We start from the raw sequence: 24,742 nt of genomic DNA, 5'->3' as shown, positions 1-24,742 counted from the left end.
TCAAAAAGTTCAAAAAGTTTTCGAAATGTTTTTAATATGATTTAAGAAGAAAAACATGATGCTCTTTAAATCTGATTCAATACTTTTTGCAAATTCTGAAGCAGTTACAATTTGGCAACTACAATGTTTGCAGTTTTTTCAAAAAGAAAACTGGTTGCAGCTATGTGCGTCAGTGCCAGGTATTAATAGTGACTATATAAACATAGCTCTACATTTTCATTCTCAATTTCAATGTTAAGCCATTGTGCTAGTGATCGCGCATTAATCAGGGAACTGTTTCGTCTATTAAGAAAGGTAAGCTAAATATATCATTTTGATATTTAGGTTAATACATTAAACTAACTTATAGAAGAAAATCAATTGTAAATTATAAAGAAAGTGATGTATTCAATAGGCAATTTTGAGAATACAAATATCCAATAATAATATTTATATAATTTGCAAATTTCTTTTTCTAATTTTGTAGTTAATTCTCTTTAGACTTGTATAGTATAAGTGTAATAAACAGGATAAACGTAGTGAAATCATGTGTAGGTGTTTTTACCTTTTATATTTAGCACACGATTTACAAATCATGTTTTTCTATATATATACAGTAAAAATATATATTAGCATGTTATAGAGAGTTGTCACAGTATAATACTGTAATGACGAGGAAAAATCTTTTGGATATTCGTTTCACTCTACCTATTTACATTCATACTTATTTTTACTAAAACAAACGTCAGGTGCTTTCAAGCAAATATTTTTAATGACAACAGAAAGCCTTGAAAAAATAAGTACTCTATTCTGATTGTTAAGTTACTACGTCATTTTGAAAAATATACCTAAAATCCGATGAAGCATGCTACTCTTTTTCAAAATAACACGCTTTTTAAGAACTAGTATACTGATAGTATAAATAAATATAACGGAATTTAAAAAGGCAAAAATTTTGTTTTTAATAAAAATGAGAGATCCATGATATATGTGGAAACTAAAACCACGATAGGCGAACATTTTTAAACTTGCGTATTTCATGTCGAGGAAGTATGAATAAACTTTGATGTTTGTTCAGTATTTAATTTTAATTGAGGTGAGTCATTCATTATGATCAATCAGTAAACTACCTATTTCATCATTTCATACAAAGGTAGAAGGTTGTTATAAAAATTTGAGTCGAGTTGACATGTTAACTCGTCACTGTTAATTAGAGAACGAGCCAACAAGTTAAAAATCTGACAAAGCAGGGTTTCTGTCAAAATTTCTCTAATATGATATTATGACGTGATTATTTTTGTTTTAAACTTGTTATTATCCGTTCAGCAGTGAGCCATTTATTCATCAACTTTTCTAATTTTCATGTATTGTATTCATTATTACTGATGCAAAATGTGTGATTAAAATGTGCATACAACCTACTCAAGTTTACTGCTTATCGATGTAATAAACCGATAATGCATATTTCAGGTATGTGCTGCATTACTTTACAGGGCACCTATGGAACGCCGGAGCTGTCTTATAGTGTAAATATTTAATGTGTTTTGTCGCTTTGCCTTTACGTCCTGTCATTTCTTCTTTATGTTATGTGCAGATGCCTTTATATCCTGACACGGCATCTCTGTGTTATGTCAAATTAGTAATTTGTTTGGTCAAACAATTGTATGATATGTCATTGCTAAACTTTGTTGTGTAAAATATGCATTACATTATGCTGTAACTACTATATATTCTGTGAATACTTCGGAACTTTATGATCAACCACCTTTACATTCTCTCATATTTTATCTATGCTGTGTCTATTCTTCTTTCACGCAAGTCAGTTAATAAATGCGTCCTGTCTCAAGTGTTTTTGTTATGTCAAATGTTCTAAACGTTTTGTTTTGATACACCTTTGTTCTATGTAAATCTCATGATACCGGTATTATAGTATTTTGGTGTTATGTTGTGTTTATACATATGTATCTCCAGTGAAAAACATAATACATCATGGTATAATTCAAATGCGTTTTGCCGTACAGTTGATACTCTCTGTGAGCATTCGTTACGTCATGTGCAGATGCCTTTTACATTATGTGCAAACAACTAAATACGTTTTGTGCAAACCTCGTTTACCTTATGTGCAAACCTCGTTTACCTTATGTGCAAACATCGTTTACCTTATGTGCAAACACCTATTACGATTGTGCAAATACCTATTAAGTTATGTATAAAAACTACATCAGTATGTGCAAACACTATAACGTTATGTGCAAATCCCGCTTACAGTATGTGCAAACACCATGTGAGTTATGTGCAAATGCCTATTACATTATGTTCAAACATCTATTACGTTAGGTGCAAACACCTCTTACGTTATGTCCAAACACCAACTACGTTATGTGCAAACACCTATTACGTTCTGGTAAACGCTTTTTTGACACAGATTAAAACAAAACGCATCAGTGATATACACTTTGAAAATCAAGAAAATTATAAGTTTTAGCTTTCTAAAAAGCTCTGAACTACTTCGCTGTATTCTTTATCAAGTTAATATCCATTGTATGATGAATGTGAAGTGAATGTAATATGTGTGCATCGGGTTGTTGATTTGGTATTGGAAATGTAGTATTTTTTTCTATTGATTGATATAAAAATGTTATATAGATATTTAGTTTTTTGCTCTTTTTAAAGAGTGTGCGTTATACATCCACTCTCTTTATATTTTGTTCACATTACTTGTTGAAAATTAAAATATTTACAAATATATAGACATGATTCTCGAGGTGTGTCTCTCTGGAGGTGTGCCAAAATTTATAAAAGTCATAAAATATATTTAGTGCATTTTTGAAACATTGTACAGGAACATTTTCGGCAAACAAATCGTAATTATTGCAGATTAGCAATGCAAGTACAGACGTATTAATGATTGATATTTCAAATTTCAATATCAGTGTGTAATATAATATGCATATTAAAACGACCATGAATTAATTACATTTGATCTGAAATGTAATACACACAGTTAATTTTCCGGCATTTGATGGCTGAATATCCTCAGAAGAGAACAGTCTGTAAATATTTATCTCATGTAAGCCAATAGTTGTTGCTGAATTTCAGCCACATCATGAAGCAAACAAACATAATTTATATGTGAAAAGTAATTATTTCAAGATAGCGTGTATGTCGACTGAAACTAAAAGGCCCGCCCTGTTATTCGAAGCGAAAAAAGCTAATGTAAAAAACAAAATGTAACCTCATTTCTTTACAGAAAATGTGAACGGAAAATAAGTTGATATAAAAAAAAAAAGAAGACGTGGTATGATTGCCACGGAGACAACTCTCCACAAGAGACCAAAATGATGCAGAAATTAACAACTTTATGTCACCGTAAGGCCTTCAACAATGAGCAAAGCCCATACCGCATATTCAACAATAAAAGGCCCCGAAAAGAATATGCAAAACAATTCAAACGAGAGCACTAACGGCCTTATTTATGTAATGTTCTTTTCCATCTGCAACAAGCGGGGCATTTCATAGGTCGCCATATCTTGCATACATATTCATAACATATAGTTTTTGAGGCGCCAAACTACATTTATTAATTATAGACTTTTGACAAGGTCAACACATAATATATGCGTCTTTTCAGATTATATTGACTGAAGACGAAGATATTTTCTCGCCACCTCTTATCTTGTATTTTTTTTTTAAATTAGCAGGGAGTTTGGCAAAACTGAGTCCCGAGCCCCCTCTTAATCAAACTACTTATAAGACCAACAAACGCAGCTCCATCATTTTCAAAAATTCTTGTTTCGCCACTGGTTTTTGGATGAGAAATCAAAAGAGGAAAAAATTGGGTTTTTTAATATAAATCAATAATATGAAAATTTCGTTAAACTCGTTAAAAACATAAATAAAGTAAACAAATCTTTGATATTTATACACACGTACAGAAAAAGTGTTTTACCGCATGTGGAAGAATATCTCAAGAACGTTTGCGATATCCCATGCAAAGTTATCTGTCTTTGCTTCCTCTTTCGTGGGACAATGAAGGTTTTGCTGGAAAATATGAATGCCCACTCAATGCAATCTATTACAAAAATCGAAATATTACAGAAGAGTGTCCACCATGCACTTGCACAGCACTATAACTTATATAATGCAATAGAATGATATACAAATGGATGAAAATTAAATATACATGTAACTGTAATTTACAAATATAAAAATAATGTATAACACAAAAAAAACCCAGACTTTACTGATTTTTATGACTTCTACAATGAGGTTGAATTTATCATCCACGCGCAGAAAAAATATATATCTGTACTTTAACGTCACTTTCAGATAAAGAGATGTGATTTGGTTTTCTGGGACAAGTGGTTGTGACTGTCCACAAGAACTTGCAGTCATCCGATGTTCAGTACTTCAGTGCTTTGATTCATATATTTAACATAAATATGTTCTCAACCAGTAACAAAACATAACAAGGGTTTTATATTTTTAACAAATGTCTTATTGTCCTTAAACTATCTTGATTCATTTTGAGAGCTCGAATCGTATCAATGACATACTGCACATTTTAAGATTCTTGAAAACTGGGAGTTACCTAGCAATTGTTGCATGGTGCTTTAAACGGATGAACAACAGGGTTCCAAAATTCCAAATATAACAAAACATGACATGTGAACTCTCTTAATTTATAATCAGTAGCAGGAAAATTACAAAAGAATTTTAGCCTTCCCTTTCGTGTTAAAGTCTGTCACAGTTTTCTTTTCGTTATATAGATGATTTTTTAAAAAGAATTTTGACTAAATATGTTACGTCGATTTCAAGGCGAACAAGGTTGCATCAATTCGAAATTGTTTCCGCACTTTGAGGATAATTTGGATTGAATCATGTTAACTTCATGTCTCGCTAGCCATTTATAAAAAAAAAACGTCTCGCGTTAACAGTAGCCGAGAAAAGGGGGAGCTATATCTAAACATTCGTAAGGGTTCCACGGAACCAAGTGTCTCGACCACTTTTACTGTTAATCGCAGGCTCAACAAAAATGAGGAAAAAATCTATAAAAATATTCCTCTTGATACGATCTTTGACTGTAAGAAGCTTCTGTCCACGTTTGGAAAAAAAACAGGCTTGTTTATGCATCTAATAAATGTTTTAAAAAATAAATTTCAGACTGTAATGTTAACTGGAAGTCCATTCTTAAGTAAAACACATGTACAAAATCTTAACAAAATTTCTTTCCAGATACTAGCTTTTGATCACAAACAAGCGTCTGTCCAAGTTTGGTACAAATCAAAAAGAGTATTAGAAAGTTATTAAAATTCTTAAAACATTAACCACAGAGTGAATGTGTTGCTTCACAGTGTAAATGCATTATTTCCTGGCAGAAAATCTAAGTTTTTTTTTTTTAAATTTATCATATTTTAATGAAATCTGTACATTTGTTAGTTTAAAACATCAAGTACCGGTACCTTATCCCGGCCTCGTTAACATTAGTAAATATCATATTTATACAGTTGTTAGTATTTGTTAGTATTATACATTCAATTTTCAATATTTGAAAGAAAAAAAAAAAAGAAAAATAAACAGAACGAAGTTTACTAATGAGATTTTCAGATACAATTATTTGTATAACAAATGCACAGGTTTTGAAAAATATATATACTGTTTTCTATATTAAATTTCTCTTTTCCTTATTTGCACATGAACATAATAGGTTACACACATTTGTATGCATAATAGTTATATATACTAAAAAAATAGTTTGATACATTGCAGATAATGATTTTAAGACAGAGGCTGTTTGGATATGAAATATATACAATATATGTGAAGTCTATTTGTTTTTTGTTTTTTTTGTTTTTATGATAGTAAAGGAGTCCAGGGGTTCCAGCAGTTTTCTGCCATACTGAGTAATTTATTTTTATAGAATATATTTTTTTCTATCAATAAGTTTTCCTTCAAATAATTTTTAAGTGCTATTATATTGGTTTGTTCCATAGCTAATTTGCTTCTATAGATGTAGAATTTTGTTAACAGAAGTATTATGTTTCTTATATCATTTTTATCTGTGTTTGTTAAAATACCAAATAAAACCAAATCAATATTTAAAGTTAGTTCTATTTCTGTCTTCTCAAATATCCAGAAGTTAAGGTCTTCCCATATTTTTGATATATATGGGCACGTCCAGAATATATGTTTTATGGTTTCGACCCCTCCGCACCCAAAACTGCAAATATTTGTATCTTTAATTTTTATTTTAAGGAGGAGTTCATTTGTGCCTAAGATTCGATGAATTATTCTGTATTGAAACCACTGCAATTTTGAATTTTTTGTTATATGAAAGGGCAGTACATGAATTTTTTTCCAATTGAAGTTTGCATTGAGAATTAATGACCATTTTTGTTCACATTTTTGTTTAGGATTTGATTTGTTACCATTCAAAATGTTATACATATCTTTTGAACCTTTCTGGGATTTAAAAAAAACCTTTAACACTGAGGGCAAAACAGGACCGTTTTCTCTCTTTAAGTCATTTGGACATATTTGATATTCTTTTAAATACTTTTTGATTGAGGAAATTAGGCCTTGATATGTGAGAAAATTAGTTTTAATATTGTATACCTTATTAAAGTGATCAAAAGTCATAAAATTTCCATCTTCCTGTAACAAGTCATTGATCAGCCAAACTCCTTTTTTTGTCCAATCTTTATATAGTACTGGATTGTTACCAATCTTTATTCTATCATTCTTCCATAAAGGGCATGTTTTAATTTGACAGTTATTTTGTACATTTTGTAGATCTTGCCAAGCGTCAAATACTTCTTTCCAAAATGGATTATTCAACTTTTTATAAGGACCAAGAAATTGCATTTCCAAAAAATTCAAATTTTCTGAAAAGAGGAATAGTTTTATTAGTTTTGAATTATTTCTATTAATTCTTCTTATCCAGGTTAATTTAAGACCTTTTATATAGTTTTCAATATTTATCATTTTTAGTCCTCCTAAACAGTGCGGTTTGGATAAGGTGTCTCTATTGACTTTATCTGGTTTGTTATCCCAAATAAAGGAAAATATTTTTTCAGTAAAATGTTTCAGGTTTGTGCTATTTGGACTAGGTATGGATAGGAATAGATGGTTTAATTTTGATATTATAAGTGTTTTTATCACTGTAATTTTTCCAATTGGTGAGAGTATTTGATTAGTCCAAGTTTTTATAATGTTTTCAATTTCTTTAAACCTTGGGTTATAGTTTAAATTTTCAATTTCACTAATATCCACTGAGAAATTTATCCCAAGAAGTGTAAATCTGCTGGAACCCCATTCCAATCCCCACTTGACACACATAGTTTCTTGGCTAAACCTTTTCTTCCCAATCCAAACAACCTTGGTCTTGTCTAAGTTTATATTGAGACCTGATAAATCTGCATATTTATCTAGAGTACGGAGAGATGCATCCAAAGATTCAGGTGATCCATCAAGTATAAGAGAGGTATCATCTGCATATTGTGATATGAGATATTCTGAGTCATCTATAGTGATTCCTTTAACCTTGTCATTATTTCGTATAAGTATACCCAGTATTTCTGCACATAGTAAAAATATATAAGGTGATAGGGGATCCCCTTGTCGGCAGCCCCTCTGAATCTCAAAAAAATCTGAGAGATGGCAATTTTGAGTTACTGCAGATTGAATCTTAGTATAAAAAGTAGTGATCCAATGTTTAATAGAAGGCCCAAAATTAAAAAAGTCTAATACACTTTCAATAAAACTCCAAGAAATTGAATCAAACGCCTTTTCAAAATCAATAAGGAGGAGAATACCAGGTATATCATGTTCTTCTGTATACAATAAAATATCATAAATTAGTCTAGTATTTTCACCAATATATCTACCAGGAATGAACCCTGTTTGATCATTATTTATGAGAAGTGATAAAATAGACTTCAAACGCTCTGCGATACAGCTAGACCCTAGTTTATATATTGTGTTTAAAAGACTTATTGGTCGCCAGTTTTTCATATATTGTCTTGGTTTATCTCCCTTTGGTATACAAGTAATTATCCCTCTTTTTTGGGATACTGACATTTCACCCATATTATACCCATAGTTGATTGATCTAAGAACAAATTTACCTAAATCTATCCAAAAGAATTTAAAAAACTCACTGGTGTATCCATCAGATCCTGGGCTTTTGTTACTTTTCATTCTTTTAATAGCAGATGTTAATTCTGAATAGGAGATTTTTCCCTCAAGGGTATCCCTTATTTCATTTGTTAACTTGGGAACGTCTAAAAATGGAATTTCCTTATTGAGATCAACACTATTTATTGTATCTTTCTTTGAATATAAATTTTTATAGAAGTTTTTAGCTTCCAATAAAATATGTTCTTGTTTGTTTATTAAACAGCCTAAAATCTAAGTTTATATATAAATAAAATACGGAAAAAATATAAATTTCATTTCTACAAATTTTAATTCTGGATACATTGGATACATGTATATGTATCTTATGATCATAAACAAGCTTCTGTCCAAGTTTGGAAGAATTCCAGTATACTTTTATGTTGTTTAAGAAAGTTTTTACAATTTCAAAAACTTTAACCACAGAGTGAATATTTGTGGACGCCGCCGCCGACGACGATGACGACACCGACGACGACGGAATGTAGGATCGCTATGTCTCGACATAAATGGCAATATTTTACGGAAACTGTCAAAACATATTTTAGAATGGTAACATTTAGGTCCAATAGAATATATTTGTATGAAATGTTATATTTTTTTAAATAAGATTTGTCAGAATAATGATGTGCAGCAAATTCATTTTATGAACATTTGGCTTAATTGTGTATTTAGCTATATTGATCGAACCATTCGCGTTCATAACTAAACGCATCGAAGCTTATCGTTTATACCGTATATCCCGTTATATTCATTGAATTTAAGACTCTCCGTTCAGAAAATAAGTTTATGTTTCTAATTTATACGACGATATTCGTTGAAATATTGAACAAATAGATAAATCCATATCAACAACTGTGGAATAATGTATTGATTATAAATGTACTTTGTCGGTAAACGTGAAATTTATTTGTACGAGCGTTAGAAACAGGACGAAAAGCGAGGCCATAAGGGGATCTATTGTTATTTATTTCTTTGTGATTTGGTATTTCGTGGAGAATTGTTTCATTGGCATTCACACCACATCCTTTTTAAAAGATAGTCAGTATTTTCTGAAATTCAAAGGAAAAATTAGGTAATGATGACCATTTTAGCAACTAAAATATTTATTTATTCTTATAGACAACAAAACTAACGATATGCACATCACATATAAAAAAAAGTAATAGAAGAAAATAATAACAATTTACTAAATTATGTATTTTTTTGTATCGTTCTTGATGACACGATTCGAAAAGTTACCGGACGAAATACGGATAAATGAAAGTCATTATTTGGAGTTCTAAGTTGCGGAATTGTTTTCGAGTATGGCCAGTGAAGGTTAAACAAGGCGGATAACCCTTTCTTTCAGATTTATATATGTATGCGTCATTTTTGTGAATTACAGGATAAGGCATTTTTTCATATGAAAAAAATAGGTTTTTTTAGAGAAAATGCAGCTTTTTGTTACACCCGCCTACCTATCTGATCCAAAATCGGATCAAATTTTTCCAACATCCTTGTGAGTTTTTAAAAAAAATTGTCAGATAAGAGGGTCACCTAACCACCCCTTTTCAGGACACCCGCATTTTCCACACGCCTTGTCAGGGACGGAGAAAATAATAAGTCTTGGGAAGGTCATTCAGAATAATATTTACAACTGTTAAAGGAAATGAACGAAAATAAAATCTTAAATGTTTTGTAGGATTTCTTAGCTGCTACATGATGATCGTGGGAGACGTCATTACATTTGTAGCATTAATCTAGTACAGATGAAAACCATACTGGGAGGGTAAAAAAAATCATACTTGTCTCTTGTGAAGAGTTGTCACATTATCATTCGTACCACATCTTCTTTTTTATATCGTTTTGTTCCTTTCGGTTGCATCTCTTGAAGAAACTAGAGTCGTGTCCGTATATTTGTTAAACTTTTCAACAAGTAAAGAGAACAAATTTTCAAATAAAATTGAGTATGGAAATGGGGAATGTCAAAGAGACAACAACCCGACCATAGAAAAAAAACAACAGCATGGTTGCATAACGCGAACTTTTAAAGTGGAGAAAAATAATTTCCCATAAAACTAAATACATAGTATGTATGTAGCATTTTTACACCATTCAATATAATTATGAAAATCCAGTTTGTTAAAAAGGTCAAAATTTTAATTTTCTTCATTTTCAAAATGCATATCATTGATGCGTTTTATTCAAATCTGTGTCAAAAGGCGTTTACCAGAACGTAATAGGTGTTTGCACATATCGTAATAGGTGTTTAGACATAAAGTAATAGGTATTTGCTCATAACGTAATAGATGTTTGGACATAATGTAATAGGCATTTGCACATAACTTACATGGTGTTTGCACATAATGTAAGCGGTATTTGCACATAACGTAATAGGTGTTTGCACATAACGTAGTAGAGATTTCCAATAAAATGACATACGTACCTAACTCGACGTACGCACGTAACGGGACCGGTTATTGCTAACCAATTAATTTTGAAAAATGCGTTACTCAAGTTTTAACTAAGTATTTATAAACTAGGAAACCCATCCATAATAAATTTAATCAATATCAAATATTTCTAAGATGATGAAAAACGAAAGAAATCATGATTTTTGTATATCACGTGATTCTTGAGATTCCCGCCAAAACTTCACTGTCATATTAAGACCACGTATATATACGTATCTTTACCTATCATACGATATTTTGGAGTTGTCTTTCATGGTTTTGACAATGAATTTTTTTCAGATATAATTGCAAAATTTAATGAACTTATTATTTGATATTTGTATTGATTTTGTGTGTCGTTATCAGATAGATTCTTCTTTTCGATTTTTAATGTTTTATAATATTTAATTTCTTATTTATCGATCGAAAATGGGGAGTACGCCCTCTACCCCTGTATCCCCGGATGCAAGTTTAGGTATACTTAAACAAAAACCTCGCCCCATAATTCGGTATAGTTAAAGACGAAAAAGTACTTTTGAAAAATATATCATTGATATGAATTTTTGTCCACATCAAATTATCTTCATTTAAATTATAGAAAAATATCATTTTGTTTTACAAGTCGAGTACACCTTTTGCATTCGGGTGTGTTGGAATTTACTTTAAACGTTAAATCTTTTTAAAACAACAAAAAGGCAACCTTCTCGCTTCGGAATTCGTTATTTTAATATTTGTATGCTAAATGTCGTCTTGGTAGTTTTTAAAATTCATAATGTGAGAAGAACTAAGATATGGGTCAAGTGAAATGACAAGAAATGATGGGTGTGTTTGATTACAAGTTGGTAATGTACTTGTTCCATTATATTATTTATGTTAATAAAATCATTCAAAGTTTAATGAAAATATTTAAAGAGTAAAAAAAATAGTTGTGGTTGATTTTTACTGAAGGCATATTCCAGCAACAATGCGTGTTCAAAGAGCAAAACATGCATTCAGTGTATGCTCCCCTCCGTCATGCTTCAATGCAGTAGGACGAAATACGTTGAGTTAGTTCGGTTATGTCGGGTAAAGTCATTTTATTGGAAATCTCTAATAGGTGTTTGGACATAAAGTACTAGGTGTTTGCACATAAAGCAATCGGTGTTTGCACATAAAGTAATAGATGTTTGGACATAATGTAATAGAAATTTGCACATAACTTACATGGTGTTTGCACATAATGTAAGCGATATTTGCACATAATGTAAGCGATATTTGCACATAATGTAATAGGTGTTTGCACATAACGTAATAGATGTTTGGACATAATGTAATAGGCATTTGCACATAACTTACATGGTGTTTGCACATAAGGTAAACATTGTTTGCACATAACGTAAACGATGTTTGCACATAACGTAAACGAGGTTTGCACAAAACGTATTAGTTGTTTACACATAATGAAAAAGGCATTTGCACATGACGCAATGAATGCTCACAGAGAGTATCTACTCTACGGCAAAACGCATATGAATTATACCATGATGTATTATGTTTTTCACTGGAGATACATCTGAATAAACACAACATAACGCCAAAAGACTATAATATCATGAGATTTACATAGAACAAAGGTGTATCACGACAAAACGTTTAGAATATTTGACATAACAGTAACGCAATTATTAACTGACCTACGTAAAAGAAGAATAGACACAACATAGATAAAATATGAGAGAATGGAAAGGTGGTTGATCATAAAGTTCCGAAGTATTCACAGAATATATAGTAGTTACAGCATAATGTAATGCATATGTTACACAACAAAGTTTAGCAATGACATATCATACAATTGTTTGACCATACAAATTACTAATTTGACATAACACAGAGATGCCGTGTCAGGACATAAAGGCATCTGCACATAACATAAAAGAAGAAATGACAGGACGTAAAGGCAAAGCGACATAACACATTACATATTTACACTATAAGACAGTTCCGGCGTTCCATAGCACCTGCTGTTCTGGTGGAGTTCTAGTTACACTTAAGATGTCTAAGTTTTGTTAAGGAACTTTCCAAGGTTAATTGTAATCAGAATTTGGTATTTTTGTTACTTTTTTTAAATTGTTATGCCCCACCCACGATAGAAGAGGGGCATTATGTTTTCTGGACAGTATGCCCGTTTGTCAGTCTGTCTGTTCCTTCGACCGTTCGTCCGTATATTCGTTCGTTCTGCTTCAAGATAACATTTTTGGTTCACATGTTTCTTATTATATCATCTTTCTAATTTTAATGCCAAATAAGAGTATTGACCTAATTTTCACAGTCCACTGAACATAGAAAATGATAGTGCGAGTGGGGCATCCGTGTACTTGGGACACATACTTGTTCTTTTTTATCTTCCTTTTGTTATTCTATTGCAATTGGTTTTTTTCCGCTTATAACTTTGAACATCTCTTTGGTATCTTTCGTCTCTCGATTTGAAAATTCTGATTTTTTTCTCATAACATTCAGTTGTTAATATTACACAAAATTGCTATTCATTCTTTTGTTAAATATGCATGTCAATATTCAGGTTTCACAAGTTCACTTCCTTAATGTTGCGGTATAAATTTTGTATTTCCTTTTTCGAATACAGAGCGAACAACAAACTTGATAATTATAGCGAAAGTAATATACAATTTGTGATGGCTTTGTATATAAGTACAACATTTACAGTGAATACATACTTTCATCTTACTTCCTGTACTGGCATCACGAGCAATTTACATGACAGAGAAGAGATCCTCTAATTACGTACTATTTCGATTTTCATGTCACATTGTAATATATCAATTTATATTGTGACGATCACTACATATACTTTATATTGATACAGGAAACACGAATTTGCAACGATGAAGGCTATGGAAAAAACAAAATCATTTATATTACAAATAATTGTATTGTCGATTGTTCATGTAAATTGTAAACCATGTTCGAAGTCCAACTCAGAATGTAACCCGGTCAGAATGCCATTGATATCTAACGACCTTAAAGCACCGTTAGTTGCTGAACTTGATATAACTTCGGTGAATAAACAGTTAGAAAGTTACATCAACGATGACATTAAATCAACGTTTTCTGATGAGATTCAAGATATGGTAAAAATCGAGCAAGACCAGACAAAGACATCCATGTTAGAAGATTATTCGTTCAAACTAAACACGACAAAAAAGGAATATGACAAGCGATTTTCAAACATAGTTCAAAATCTTGAGGGCAAGCAAAAGGCGATAACGCGTGAAATATCAGAAGTTTACAAAAACTTAAGTGAAAGTGAATCAGCCTTTAATACTGAAATAACAGATTCGTTAAGTGGGTTTGAACACAGACAAGAAAGTTTAAAGTTAGCAATGATGTCAGAATATTTATCTAAACTTCAGCAGTCAATAGACGTCAACAACCGTAAATTTAACAATCTTACGAGTGATCTAAAATCTCATTTTGCTAATTTGTCCCAAGAATTAAGAGAGGAATTCAAGAAAAGTACTACAAATTTGCAAAGCAAAAGCCAGGCATTAGAAGAATGGAAAACAAATCTAATGGAAACATTAAATAGTAAGCTATTCCTTTATTTATTTGTTGTTTTTGTCTCTTTTCCTGGAAATTATGATATAACGCAAATATAGCTAAACATGAATATTATGAATACCAAATGATGGTTAGTAAATTCCGTTTAGATCAGAAAAGCATTCTTCGTGTTCTTTCAAAACATACAATACAAATCAGTACAGGAAGAAAACAGTTAACACTATGGCAAAAAAGAGAAAACATTCTAAAACAACTGTAAACCGATTAAATAATTGAAAATTGTTTCTTAGCTATCATTATTTTTTGATGCGTTCTATTTCTGGTATTTGGTTGTATCATTGATATATAAAATAATATTGGAGGTTCATTTTGGTGCATAAAGTTCAAAAAGTCATCTGAACCATTCATGTTGTAATGATTACTGTGACGGTGATACTTTGAAGCGATTTTGTTTAAAGTTAAAAAAAAAAGCATTTACCAAAGAGCGACAAGATGTATTGTTATCTTAATAGTCAAACATAATTACAATGTCGTTGACTTGTCTTCTGTCCAACAAAAAATACTGCAAAATAATAAAGATTCCAAAAGCGTACACAAAATTTTGTTTAAATTAGCAATATGTAAATAATTTGAAATTAGATTTTTGTGTGAAAATAACATGCCTTATTCATTAGAAAAATCATATTTGTAATTATATGAAAAATGAACTCATTCTAAAATAGTAACTTTACAACATATTTCAGAAAAAATTGAACCGTTAAACAAGTACAAAGACTGCAGCTATATGGAAACAAAACCAAGTGGAGTATATACTATATATCCAGATGAAATCAATGGAATCAGGGCTTACTGTGATATGTCTACAGACGGAGGAGGATGGACAGTACGTTTTATAGTATTAAGATATTTAGATATATATTTTTTTTCTAACAAAAGCTGATTGTCTTGTGTATCACATTTTAACTTCCACTGCATCGCATGTGGACGTATGTATCCATGCAAGGTAATTGCAATCAAATACCTGGTACTTCATTGCTGGCATGATATATTATCAATTGAAGAAAAAGTCACCGAAACTTTATGGAATATTGTGTATACACTTCAACAAGTTTTTATATAATGCGGTTTTAATATTCGAGTGCTCCTATATAGTCGAATCAAGACTAATTATTAGAAGGAACGCATATCTGGCGTATCAGATACAAGTCCTTACACATTTGAAGTATTTGAAGTATTTGATACTTTTTCAGGGTGTTAAGCACCTGCTATTTACATTGTACATGTTATAGGAATTCAAAATACTGAGTCGTTTAATGATTGAATTAACATATTTGAAATCAGTTGAAAAAAATTGTAAATATTGTTTTCAGATTGTAAGTTGAAATGCAAAATTAAAGACCTTAAAAAGCATGGACGTCGAAAATCCGCAAACAATCTAAATAGAAAAATTGATTCATAACATATCACAAACTAAAAAAAATTTAAAATATTAAATGCAGAAAAAATAGATTCTCTATGAATTACTTGTTCTAATGATTATTCATTGTTAAAAAATTCTGTATGTTAAAATTTGAAAAACATAAATTCTTTCAGAAATTCTCCATAAAAATGTTGATTAACTATTATATTCTAGTAAGCAATCTGCACTGTTAAATTGTTGAACTTGGCTTACATTTTCTGTTCTTTTCAGCTGTTGTAAGTCGTCAATTGCGGAGTTGTAATTGACAATTAAACTCCACTTGTTTTTTTTCATGCATTTTTATATTTACAAATCTTTTTGAGAGAAATTTAAAAGTTAATTAAGCCAATCACTATATTTAAACGTACAACTATACTTTCTTAAAAACAATGTAAGGGACGTAAATTTAGAGGAAATGTTATTTATCGTCAAGTGTTTTTTCGATACCGTGACCAGTACACAGCATGTGAGCAACAGGGAAACGTTATATGTTACTTTGTATAATACAAACACATTGAAAATGTTCAGTTTAAATACTATAGAACTAATTAATGTTGTGACCATTTAAAGGAAACAGGTTATGCTAGAAATTCTTTTTCCGTCATTTATTTTATATTTAGAAATCTGCTATTTCAGTGATATTTTATTTCGTATACTTGATTGTAGGTACTTCAACGTAGAATAGACCGAACGACCAGCTTCGACAGAAACTGGATTGAGTATAAGGAAGGGTTTGGTGATCCACAAAAGGAATACTGGCTTGGTAAATTTCATGAGTTAAATAATGAGTAAAATGAGTCATTTGAAATTGATTCTGTTATATTTAGAGTTTTCTTTCACTTGTTTTGTTTTAAATTTTCGAGAAATTTTTGTTTATTATACTACTTATGGTGATCGTCATTTATGCTAACGTTATCATATATGTATTATTACGGTGTTAAGATATCTAATAGCATTGTTGAATTGATAACATTTTAAAGGATCAATAGGTTTATCAGGATATTATTTAAACTTACAAAATTGTTTATCAGCGAGATATACTATTATTATATTTACTCTTTTTTAGGTAACAAATATTTAAACATTCTTACAAGTAAAGATAAATACGAACTGAGGGTTGACCTAACTGATACAAACAACAAGCAAACATATGCTCTTTTCAAAACTTTTATTGTTGGAGACGAGAATTCAAAGTACAAACTCACAATTGGAGATTACAGTGGAACCGCCGGTAAGCTCTTAAGAATAAATAGAAATATGTATTAACAATATTGAAAAGACACTTTATAAATTATTGTGCAGCACATATGGTCGTTAACATTTAATTCATTATTATCTAGTGGGAGTATCATTCTCGGGGTCAGATTTATACTTAATTTGTTTGGCTTGGCAGATAGTATATCAACAGAACACCTGTTTTCTAATTAACCGACACGTATTGTCTGTACTTAAATGATTACTACTCTGAGCAAGATTGTTTGTCAGTAAAACATAACTAATCTAAACAAAATTGTTTGTGCTTTAAACATTACTCACCTGAACAAAAGTGTTTGTCCTGAACATAACTAATCTCCCAAGTCAGGAGCCTTTTATTATGTGGATGCCATTTGTTGCTTTGTTACATATTTGTTTTTCGTTTAATTGTGCGACATGAATTAGTCCGTTAGGTTTCTCGTTTCAATTTTTTTACATTCGTCATATCAGGGCCTTTTTTGAGCTACCTATGCAATATGGGCTTTGCTCATTGATGTAGGTAGTACGATGACCTATAGGTGTTAATGTCTGAATCATTTGGTCTCTTGTGGATAGTTGTCATATGACTATCTTACCAATTCACGTTTTTATATGTTAAGTCCGCAGCTTTTGTTATTTTGTTTCCATTTCCAGGGATTTAAAAGCATCGGTCGATGTTCTAGCAAACGGGTCTTCTACACGGCACTATTTATTTTATTTTTCGATAAAAGAAAAAAGGACTGTTCTTTTTATTTTGTATTCTTTGTTGATAATCAATGTTTAAAATGAATTAAAAATATTCACTCCTTAAATTAACAAAAAAAAAAAGAGTTTCTTTTTAAATATAGGCTATAACGTATATACCTTCAATTAGCAAAATACAGGTTATTGTTACAAGAAAATCTATTCATATCTGATATAAAATTATGTATGAAATAATATTTTTTTTTTACAATTGAAGACGGTACTACAGCATTGTGTAATAGTTACAGGTTTTTCAAAAATATCCTTGGTTTTGATGAAAAAAACTTACTTTTCACGGAATATCCCCAATAATGTCCATATGCTGGGTACCGTTTTGAATAGAACTTTAACTATCAAACTCCAATTATGAAAATCCAAAATAAGGAAAATTCAAAACTAACAGTGCCCTCATAGAAAAACGTTACATTTGATTTATTTTATACAAATTTAACACAATTTTGTTTTGGCCCGATACTTTTAAGATTCACTAAAATCCAAGTGTTTTGGTAATGTAAAACAAAGCTGGCAAAATGCAAGAGCACAAAATAATTGTGAAGTTAGCAGCCGGTTCGTTAATCTATATTCAATATTCAATATTCAACCGGCTGCTAGCAGTTGGTACGACATTCAAATTTAGTTGAAAAAAACAAAACAAGAATGTGTCCATAGTACACGGATGCCCCACTCGCACTATAAATTTCAATGTTTAGTGGACCGTGAAATTGGGGTAAAAACTCTAATTTGGCATTCAAATTAGAAAGATCATATCATAGGGAACATGTGTACTAAGTTTCAAGTTGATTGGACTCCAACTTCATCAAAAACTACCTAGCCCAAAAACTTTAACCTGAAACTTGCTCTATCATTTTCTATGTTCAGTAGATCGTTAAATCGGGGTCAAAACTGTAATTTAGCATTAAAATCAAAAAGATCATATCATAGGGCACAAGTTTTAGGTTACCTTGACTAAAAATTTTAACCTGGAGTTGGACGAACGGACGAACAGACGAAAGGACAATGAGAAAAACGAACGGATGGACGAACAGACGCACAGACCAGAAAACATAATGCCCCTCTACTATCGTAAATGGAGAATAATATAATATATGATAACATTTAAAGTATGATTTTCATAGTTGAAAGGAATAAAAAGATACGTAGGAAATCGTTTTATAACCCCTTTAAGTTTTCTTAAACTCGCTTTGTCCTCGAAAAAAACCCTTTATCAATGCTTATGTAAGTTGCATATTTGCATTTATGTTATATAGATTTTTATCGACATTAATTTGGGAAATCCTTTTGATACAACCTATATATATAGAGTGTATAATTTCCTTACATTTAATGGACATTGAAAGACAAGGGGGGTCTCATGGCAATTTCAGCGGTCTCTGGTAGTTCCTTGCTATATATTTTGAATATCCAACTGGAACTTTGGTCTCTCCGTTAGCATAGAAGACAGAATGGCTTTCCAGATTCTTTAAGTCACGTTTGTATCTACCTATTAACTAAATATCTGCTTAATATTAGGCAGATAGAGAGATCAGAGGCTCTCGTCATTGCCCTGTGCTCTTTGTCCTGAATTTTTACAACTTTTAGCTGAAAAGTGACAAAGTAAGCCCCTCTAGATCATTTTGTAGATATCGAAGATGAAATTATTCTAGGAAATCTTTTTAATTCAATCGTCATATAAACAGATTATATGATTTCGTCGATTTTTTATAGATATTGAAAGAACAAAGGAAGGGAAGTGGTCTCACCGTTATTTAAGTGTTCTCAGAAAGGTCTTCATTATATATTTCTTTTTTTGGGGATTTCCATATATATTTCTATATATAAACGCGTCTGAATTGAAAACTACGTTCAAACCTATGATGGCGTTGGATAAAAATCGCAATTTTTATACGTTGTGCATGTAAAACACATTTCGTTGAAGAAGGGTCTAAAAACAGCACAAACAACATGTTTGTGGCATAACATCGTCGCCATAAGCAATTTTTTTTCCTGTTTAGTATTAGATTTATATTAAGATCCATTTTGTTACATCTTGTGATCAATTTTATTTGGCAATCGCCAATGGCAGTCAGCAGGGTTAAAGAACATCAATTGTTCGAACTGTTAGTCAAATGCGTTTTGTTTAAATATCCTTTTTCACTTTTTTGGTCTTTTGGAAAATGTTGTTTGCGTTATTTCTATATATTTATATAGAAAGCTTTATTTTTAGAGCCCAGGTGGTCGTGTGGTCTAGCGGGACGGCTGCAGTGCAGGCGATTTGGTGTCACGATATCACAGTAGCATGGGTTCGAATCCCGGCGAGGGAAGAACAAAAAATTTTCGAAAGCAAAGGAGTAGGGGCATTAAGGCCTGGTTTTGGCCCAAGAAAACAAAATGTTTGATAACTTTTTCAAATTGTAACATAATCTTTTGAAATGCATAGGGTCAAGAAATATAAATAAAAAACATTAAGATTCTTATGTGATGACGTCACAATTACGTCATAATATATACTGTTTTCACAAAAACGATGAAAATTCAGAATTTATGCAGTTTTCTATCTTTATTTCTGTTGTGGAAACATCGTGCGCAGCCAAGAAACAACAAAATAATTTAACTGAAGCTTTATCATTACTATTGACAAAATCTCACCAAATATAAAGTTGTTTCTTGGGTGCGCACATACTTTTCCAATCGAAAATATACTTAAAAATTTGATGAAAAACAAGGGAAATCACAAAATTTTACAAAATATGCAAATTAAGGCATGATTTGTTGCCATGGTAACTTGTTTAATGTCCAAAATTATTTTGTTTTTCTGAATACCTTCTACCTGAGATACTTTTCAGTAATTTTAAAATATGTATGATAAATTTTAAATTTGCAGTAATTTTTGGGCCAAATAAGGGCCTTATTGCCCCTACTCCTTTACAGATCTAACATTGTTGGGTTGATGTTTAGACGAGTTGTATATACATAATGTACACAGCCATGTATCACCATCATTGATGGCGATCCGATGGATACATCTGTTGTAGAGTTGTCACTGACTCAGACGTACTTATGAATATAAATATTTTCTGTGACTGTATCTTGCATTAATTTGTAGGATCCTTTAACATCTCCATGCCTTATATATCATGTACTGTAGTACGCCGCTAGATTAAAACTGACGAGAAAAGGTAACACACGGCCACTGAAAGCTTTATTTTTAGAGCGCATGTGGTAGTGTGGTCTAGTGGGACGGCTGCAGTGCAGGCGATTTGGTGTCAGGATATCACAGTAGCATGGGTTCGAATCCCGGCGAGGGAAGAACAAAAAATTTGCGAAAGCAAATTTACAGTTCTAACATTGTTGGGTTGATGTTTAGACGAGTTGTATATATATATATATATATATATACAACTAAACATCAACCCAACAATGTTAGAACTGTAAATTTGCTTTCGCAAATTTTTTGTTCTTCCCTCGCCGGGATTCGAACCCATGCTACTGTGAATATATATATTAAATGTTTCTAGAGTGATCGGTTCTAATTTTTGTAACATATTTTATATATAAAATTACATCTTAGATGTCGTTTTATTGATAGAAATCTATATTTCATAAAGACAAATATGCAACTTACATATAGTCAAGGTTTATATTTAAGAACAACGAGAGTTTACGACAGCTTGAAGAGGTCATAAAACGATTGCCTACCTATCTTTCACTCCTTTAACGAGGAAAAGCATGCTAGCAGCCGGTTGTATATTATATATCGGATAACGAACCGGCTGCTAACTTCACATACATTTTAAGATCTTAAAGCTTAAGACTAATGAAAATAGAACGAGAGTCAAATATAATCAAACGCTTAATAGAGACCCAGAAAATATTCCTTTTTATCCATGTTATCTTTAATTGACATAACAGACAAATGTTGCAATGCTTTAACAAAAATTTTATCTTTATCGTGATTCAGAGAGACAATGTCAGATATTGGAATAACGTCTCCCTTCGATCTTCAGTTTAGAAACAACACATTGTTTTCTCTAATATATTATGTTAAAGCAAACTAATTTGATGAACATTACAATATTTAAATGTACAAGTGAGTAAATTATTACCAATATATACCAGAATGTACCTAATTTTTTTTTTGGGTATATGTTACAGGCATTTTCTAAACTTAGGCACTTTGTTAAATGCATGAGTTTTCAGGCAATTTATGAAATGCCTAACCTTGACAGCCTTTACAAAATAACTATTAATACCTAGTGATTTTGTAAAATGATTGAAATTTTGAAGCAAAATTCAGCAAATTGCTTGTTCAGTTTCAGGCAATTTGTAGAACAAAGTTATCATTGACAAAAGTGGACAAAACACAATATCTTGCAAAGAAAATATCTAATGGTTCGGTAGAAATGTTTCCTTCAAAAAACCAGCTGGGAAGGTTTGTATGTCATATAATGTGTACTTTTTCGTGAAACTACAATAAGTACATACTCACTCTGTATTTCAGATACCAGTAATGAATTTGTAATTATGTTTTTTTTTCAAATGGCAGAAGGATACATTGTTCTGTCAATAGAACAAAATTTACAATAGAAATTTAAGAAATTCTAAATTCAAAACTGTAAATTAAAATGAAACATACATGTATGAAGCAGATATCTTTTTTAAAATTAACTGATTGTTTTTTGTTTGCTTTCAGTAGGAAATATGTCATGCATTTTTTTTTTAGACGCGAACACTTTGGTTATAATTCATGGGTTATTTCTGTAGGGGATTGACCCGGATAAAGGACAGACATTTCCACATACCGCATGCAATTGAAATGAAGATATTTTAAACAAGGAAATAAAATTCCACCTGCAGAACAGCCATAAATAAAAACAATTGTAGAATTCTTCACGTGAAGATAGTATTGCATTTTACTAACATATGACAATATTTAATATTCCCATTCAGAAAAAATGAGAATTTAAATTTTACACACCCACATCAAAACAAATTTCCCTCTACAATATGGGTATTGCCATATAAGGCTGTGTTTTGATGTGATGCAACGATATGTTTGGTAGTGTCATCGGATACATTTTTCAATCAATATAGCTTATTGCAAATTGTGGCTTAAGGGGGCTCCTGGGTATAAATCATTTTTTTTTCTAATATAGGTTTTCGCTATATTTTTTTATAAATGAACTTTATCATATACTTAAAAGAAAAATGAACTAAAAAAGTGGGGTCACCGTTCATTTAAGCTCACAATCTCCCTCCGGAAGAAGCATACATTTTTGTTAATGTCCTTTTTTTCTGTTGAACTAATAGGAGAAATAGAAATAATATCGAAATAAAAAAATAACCTAATTACAGAAATCTCTTAAATTTTACAATTATTTAGTTTATGTACAGCTGATATGAAAACAATAATAAAAAATATAGGTCACCGATAAGTTAAAAAAGATATTTCAAATTTAATGCCAAAAAATGGCATTTTTGCACCAAAGGGAGATAATTTCAATGATATAAACATTTTAAAAGTCATCTGGGGCCAAACCGAATCGATTTTTTGGGTTGATTTTTTTACCATATCATAAAGTAATAACTTATAGTGTAATAGATAAAATTTGTAATGAAAAAATAAAGGTTCAATTCTTTGCTGAAATTTTTGTACACACGAGCCACCTTAAATTCAAATTTATTTGTGTTTAAGATTGACTATAAAGAGCAATACCTCCATAAGGGATCAATCGAAAATTGTTTATTGCGAAACATAATGCCGCCGAACGTTAAGTGTTTTGTCAGTTAAGGTAATAAAAGAGGTAAATGTCTGATGATTCCGGTATCTCCAAATTTGGTTGAAGTGCTAAACCAGGTTTTACGACAAACAATGATGTATTTACAAATGTTCAGGGCAAATATATCAATATTTCATTCTTTAAAATAATTTCAGGCATTTTGTAAAATGCATTTCTATTTTGTAAAATTCCTAGAAAAATTAGTCATTATGTATAATGGCTGAATCTTGCAGGGATATTACAAAATTCCTATAATTTTCATATAAATTTAGAAATGCCTGTAACATATATAAAAAAAAACCGAACTAAGAAACCGATTCCTCATAGAGAGACCTGATCAAATTTGATAATGGGATGAAATTGAATTCAACTGTGTACATTGCAACACATTTTGTGATTTATACGCATACAGTACCTTTTTCACTTTCTTTTCCTGCACGTGATTGTTAAGATCCATCTAAATAGATAATTATAAGTATCTCTGTATCGCAGTTTAGTAAGAAAGGGTACATGCAGTTTGAAATTGTTTGACGCAGTTGTCTTCTTGTTTAAATATTTGTGGTCCTTGGCAAACATGTTTATTTTGCTTTGTCTTTCAGGTAATCGGATGGTTCACAACAATGGTAGAGCGTTTAGTACAAAGGATAAGGATAATGACAACTACCACAGTAATAACTGTGCTGTCTCTAGTGGTGCATGGTGGCATGGTGCATGTAGTAATTCATGGCTCAACGGCAAGAGCAGTAAATACTATTGGTCTGGATTTAAATATAATAAAACTAAGATGATGATTAGAAAAATATTATAAAAGTTCAAAAAAATAAAATAATGATTAAATAAGTCAAATATGCCTACTACTTTATTTTGTTTGTTTACTTGAGATCTGATGAAAAAGAAAACCAATACAACCACAGTGTTAACCTATGCGGAAATGATAACATAGGAAACACTCCTCACATGGTAGAATGTGGTATTGCTTCCATCAAAACAGATAAGCATAGCATAAACGACAAATTACATGACAAGTTACATGACAAATTACATGCGCTTTTGATGTCCATGTAGCCTGGCAGATAGCATTGATTCCAACTAATCGAGAATATGATTTATCAAAGGAAAATTACAGGAATGCTGTCTATCTATTTAGGAGTAAAATTTTCAATAGTAATAATACAAACATCAACCTGATGATTTAACACATATGCATTTAGTTGGGAAAAAAACCACAAACTAGAACAAACAGTAAAAAAAACAATAAAAAAAAAGAACAAAAAAAACCCAAAATACTTGTCCCTTCTTCTATGTTTGTATTAAAATGAGCAACCTGACAGGTAACAAATAATGAGCAAGATCTGCTTATCCTTCCGGAGCACCAGTGATCACCC

General features: G+C 31.1%; 1 protein-coding gene across 1 annotated transcript; it reads left to right on the top strand.

The window, feature by feature from the left end:
- The first annotated feature begins 217 nt into the window (after positions 1 to 217).
- On the top strand, positions 218 to 24,207 carry LOC139491860 (angiopoietin-2-like). Its single transcript, XM_071279771.1, has 6 exons — positions 218 to 294; positions 13,450 to 14,171; positions 14,888 to 15,027; positions 16,270 to 16,366; positions 16,670 to 16,834; positions 23,957 to 24,207. The coding sequence occupies exons 2-6, from the start codon at positions 13,469 to 13,471 to the stop codon at positions 24,163 to 24,165; spliced, it is 1,314 nt and encodes a 437-aa protein (XP_071135872.1). The 5' UTR covers positions 218 to 294; positions 13,450 to 13,468; the 3' UTR covers positions 24,166 to 24,207.
- The last annotated feature ends 535 nt before the right edge of the window (positions 24,208 to 24,742 follow it).

Source organism: Mytilus edulis, chromosome 10, assembly GCF_963676685.1.
Source record: "Mytilus edulis chromosome 10, xbMytEdul2.2, whole genome shotgun sequence".
Classification (NCBI taxonomy): Eukaryota; Metazoa; Mollusca; class Bivalvia; order Mytilida; family Mytilidae; genus Mytilus; species Mytilus edulis.
The sequence above is the reverse complement of the archived record's forward strand: the minus strand, read 5'-3'. Positions and strand labels throughout refer to the sequence as shown.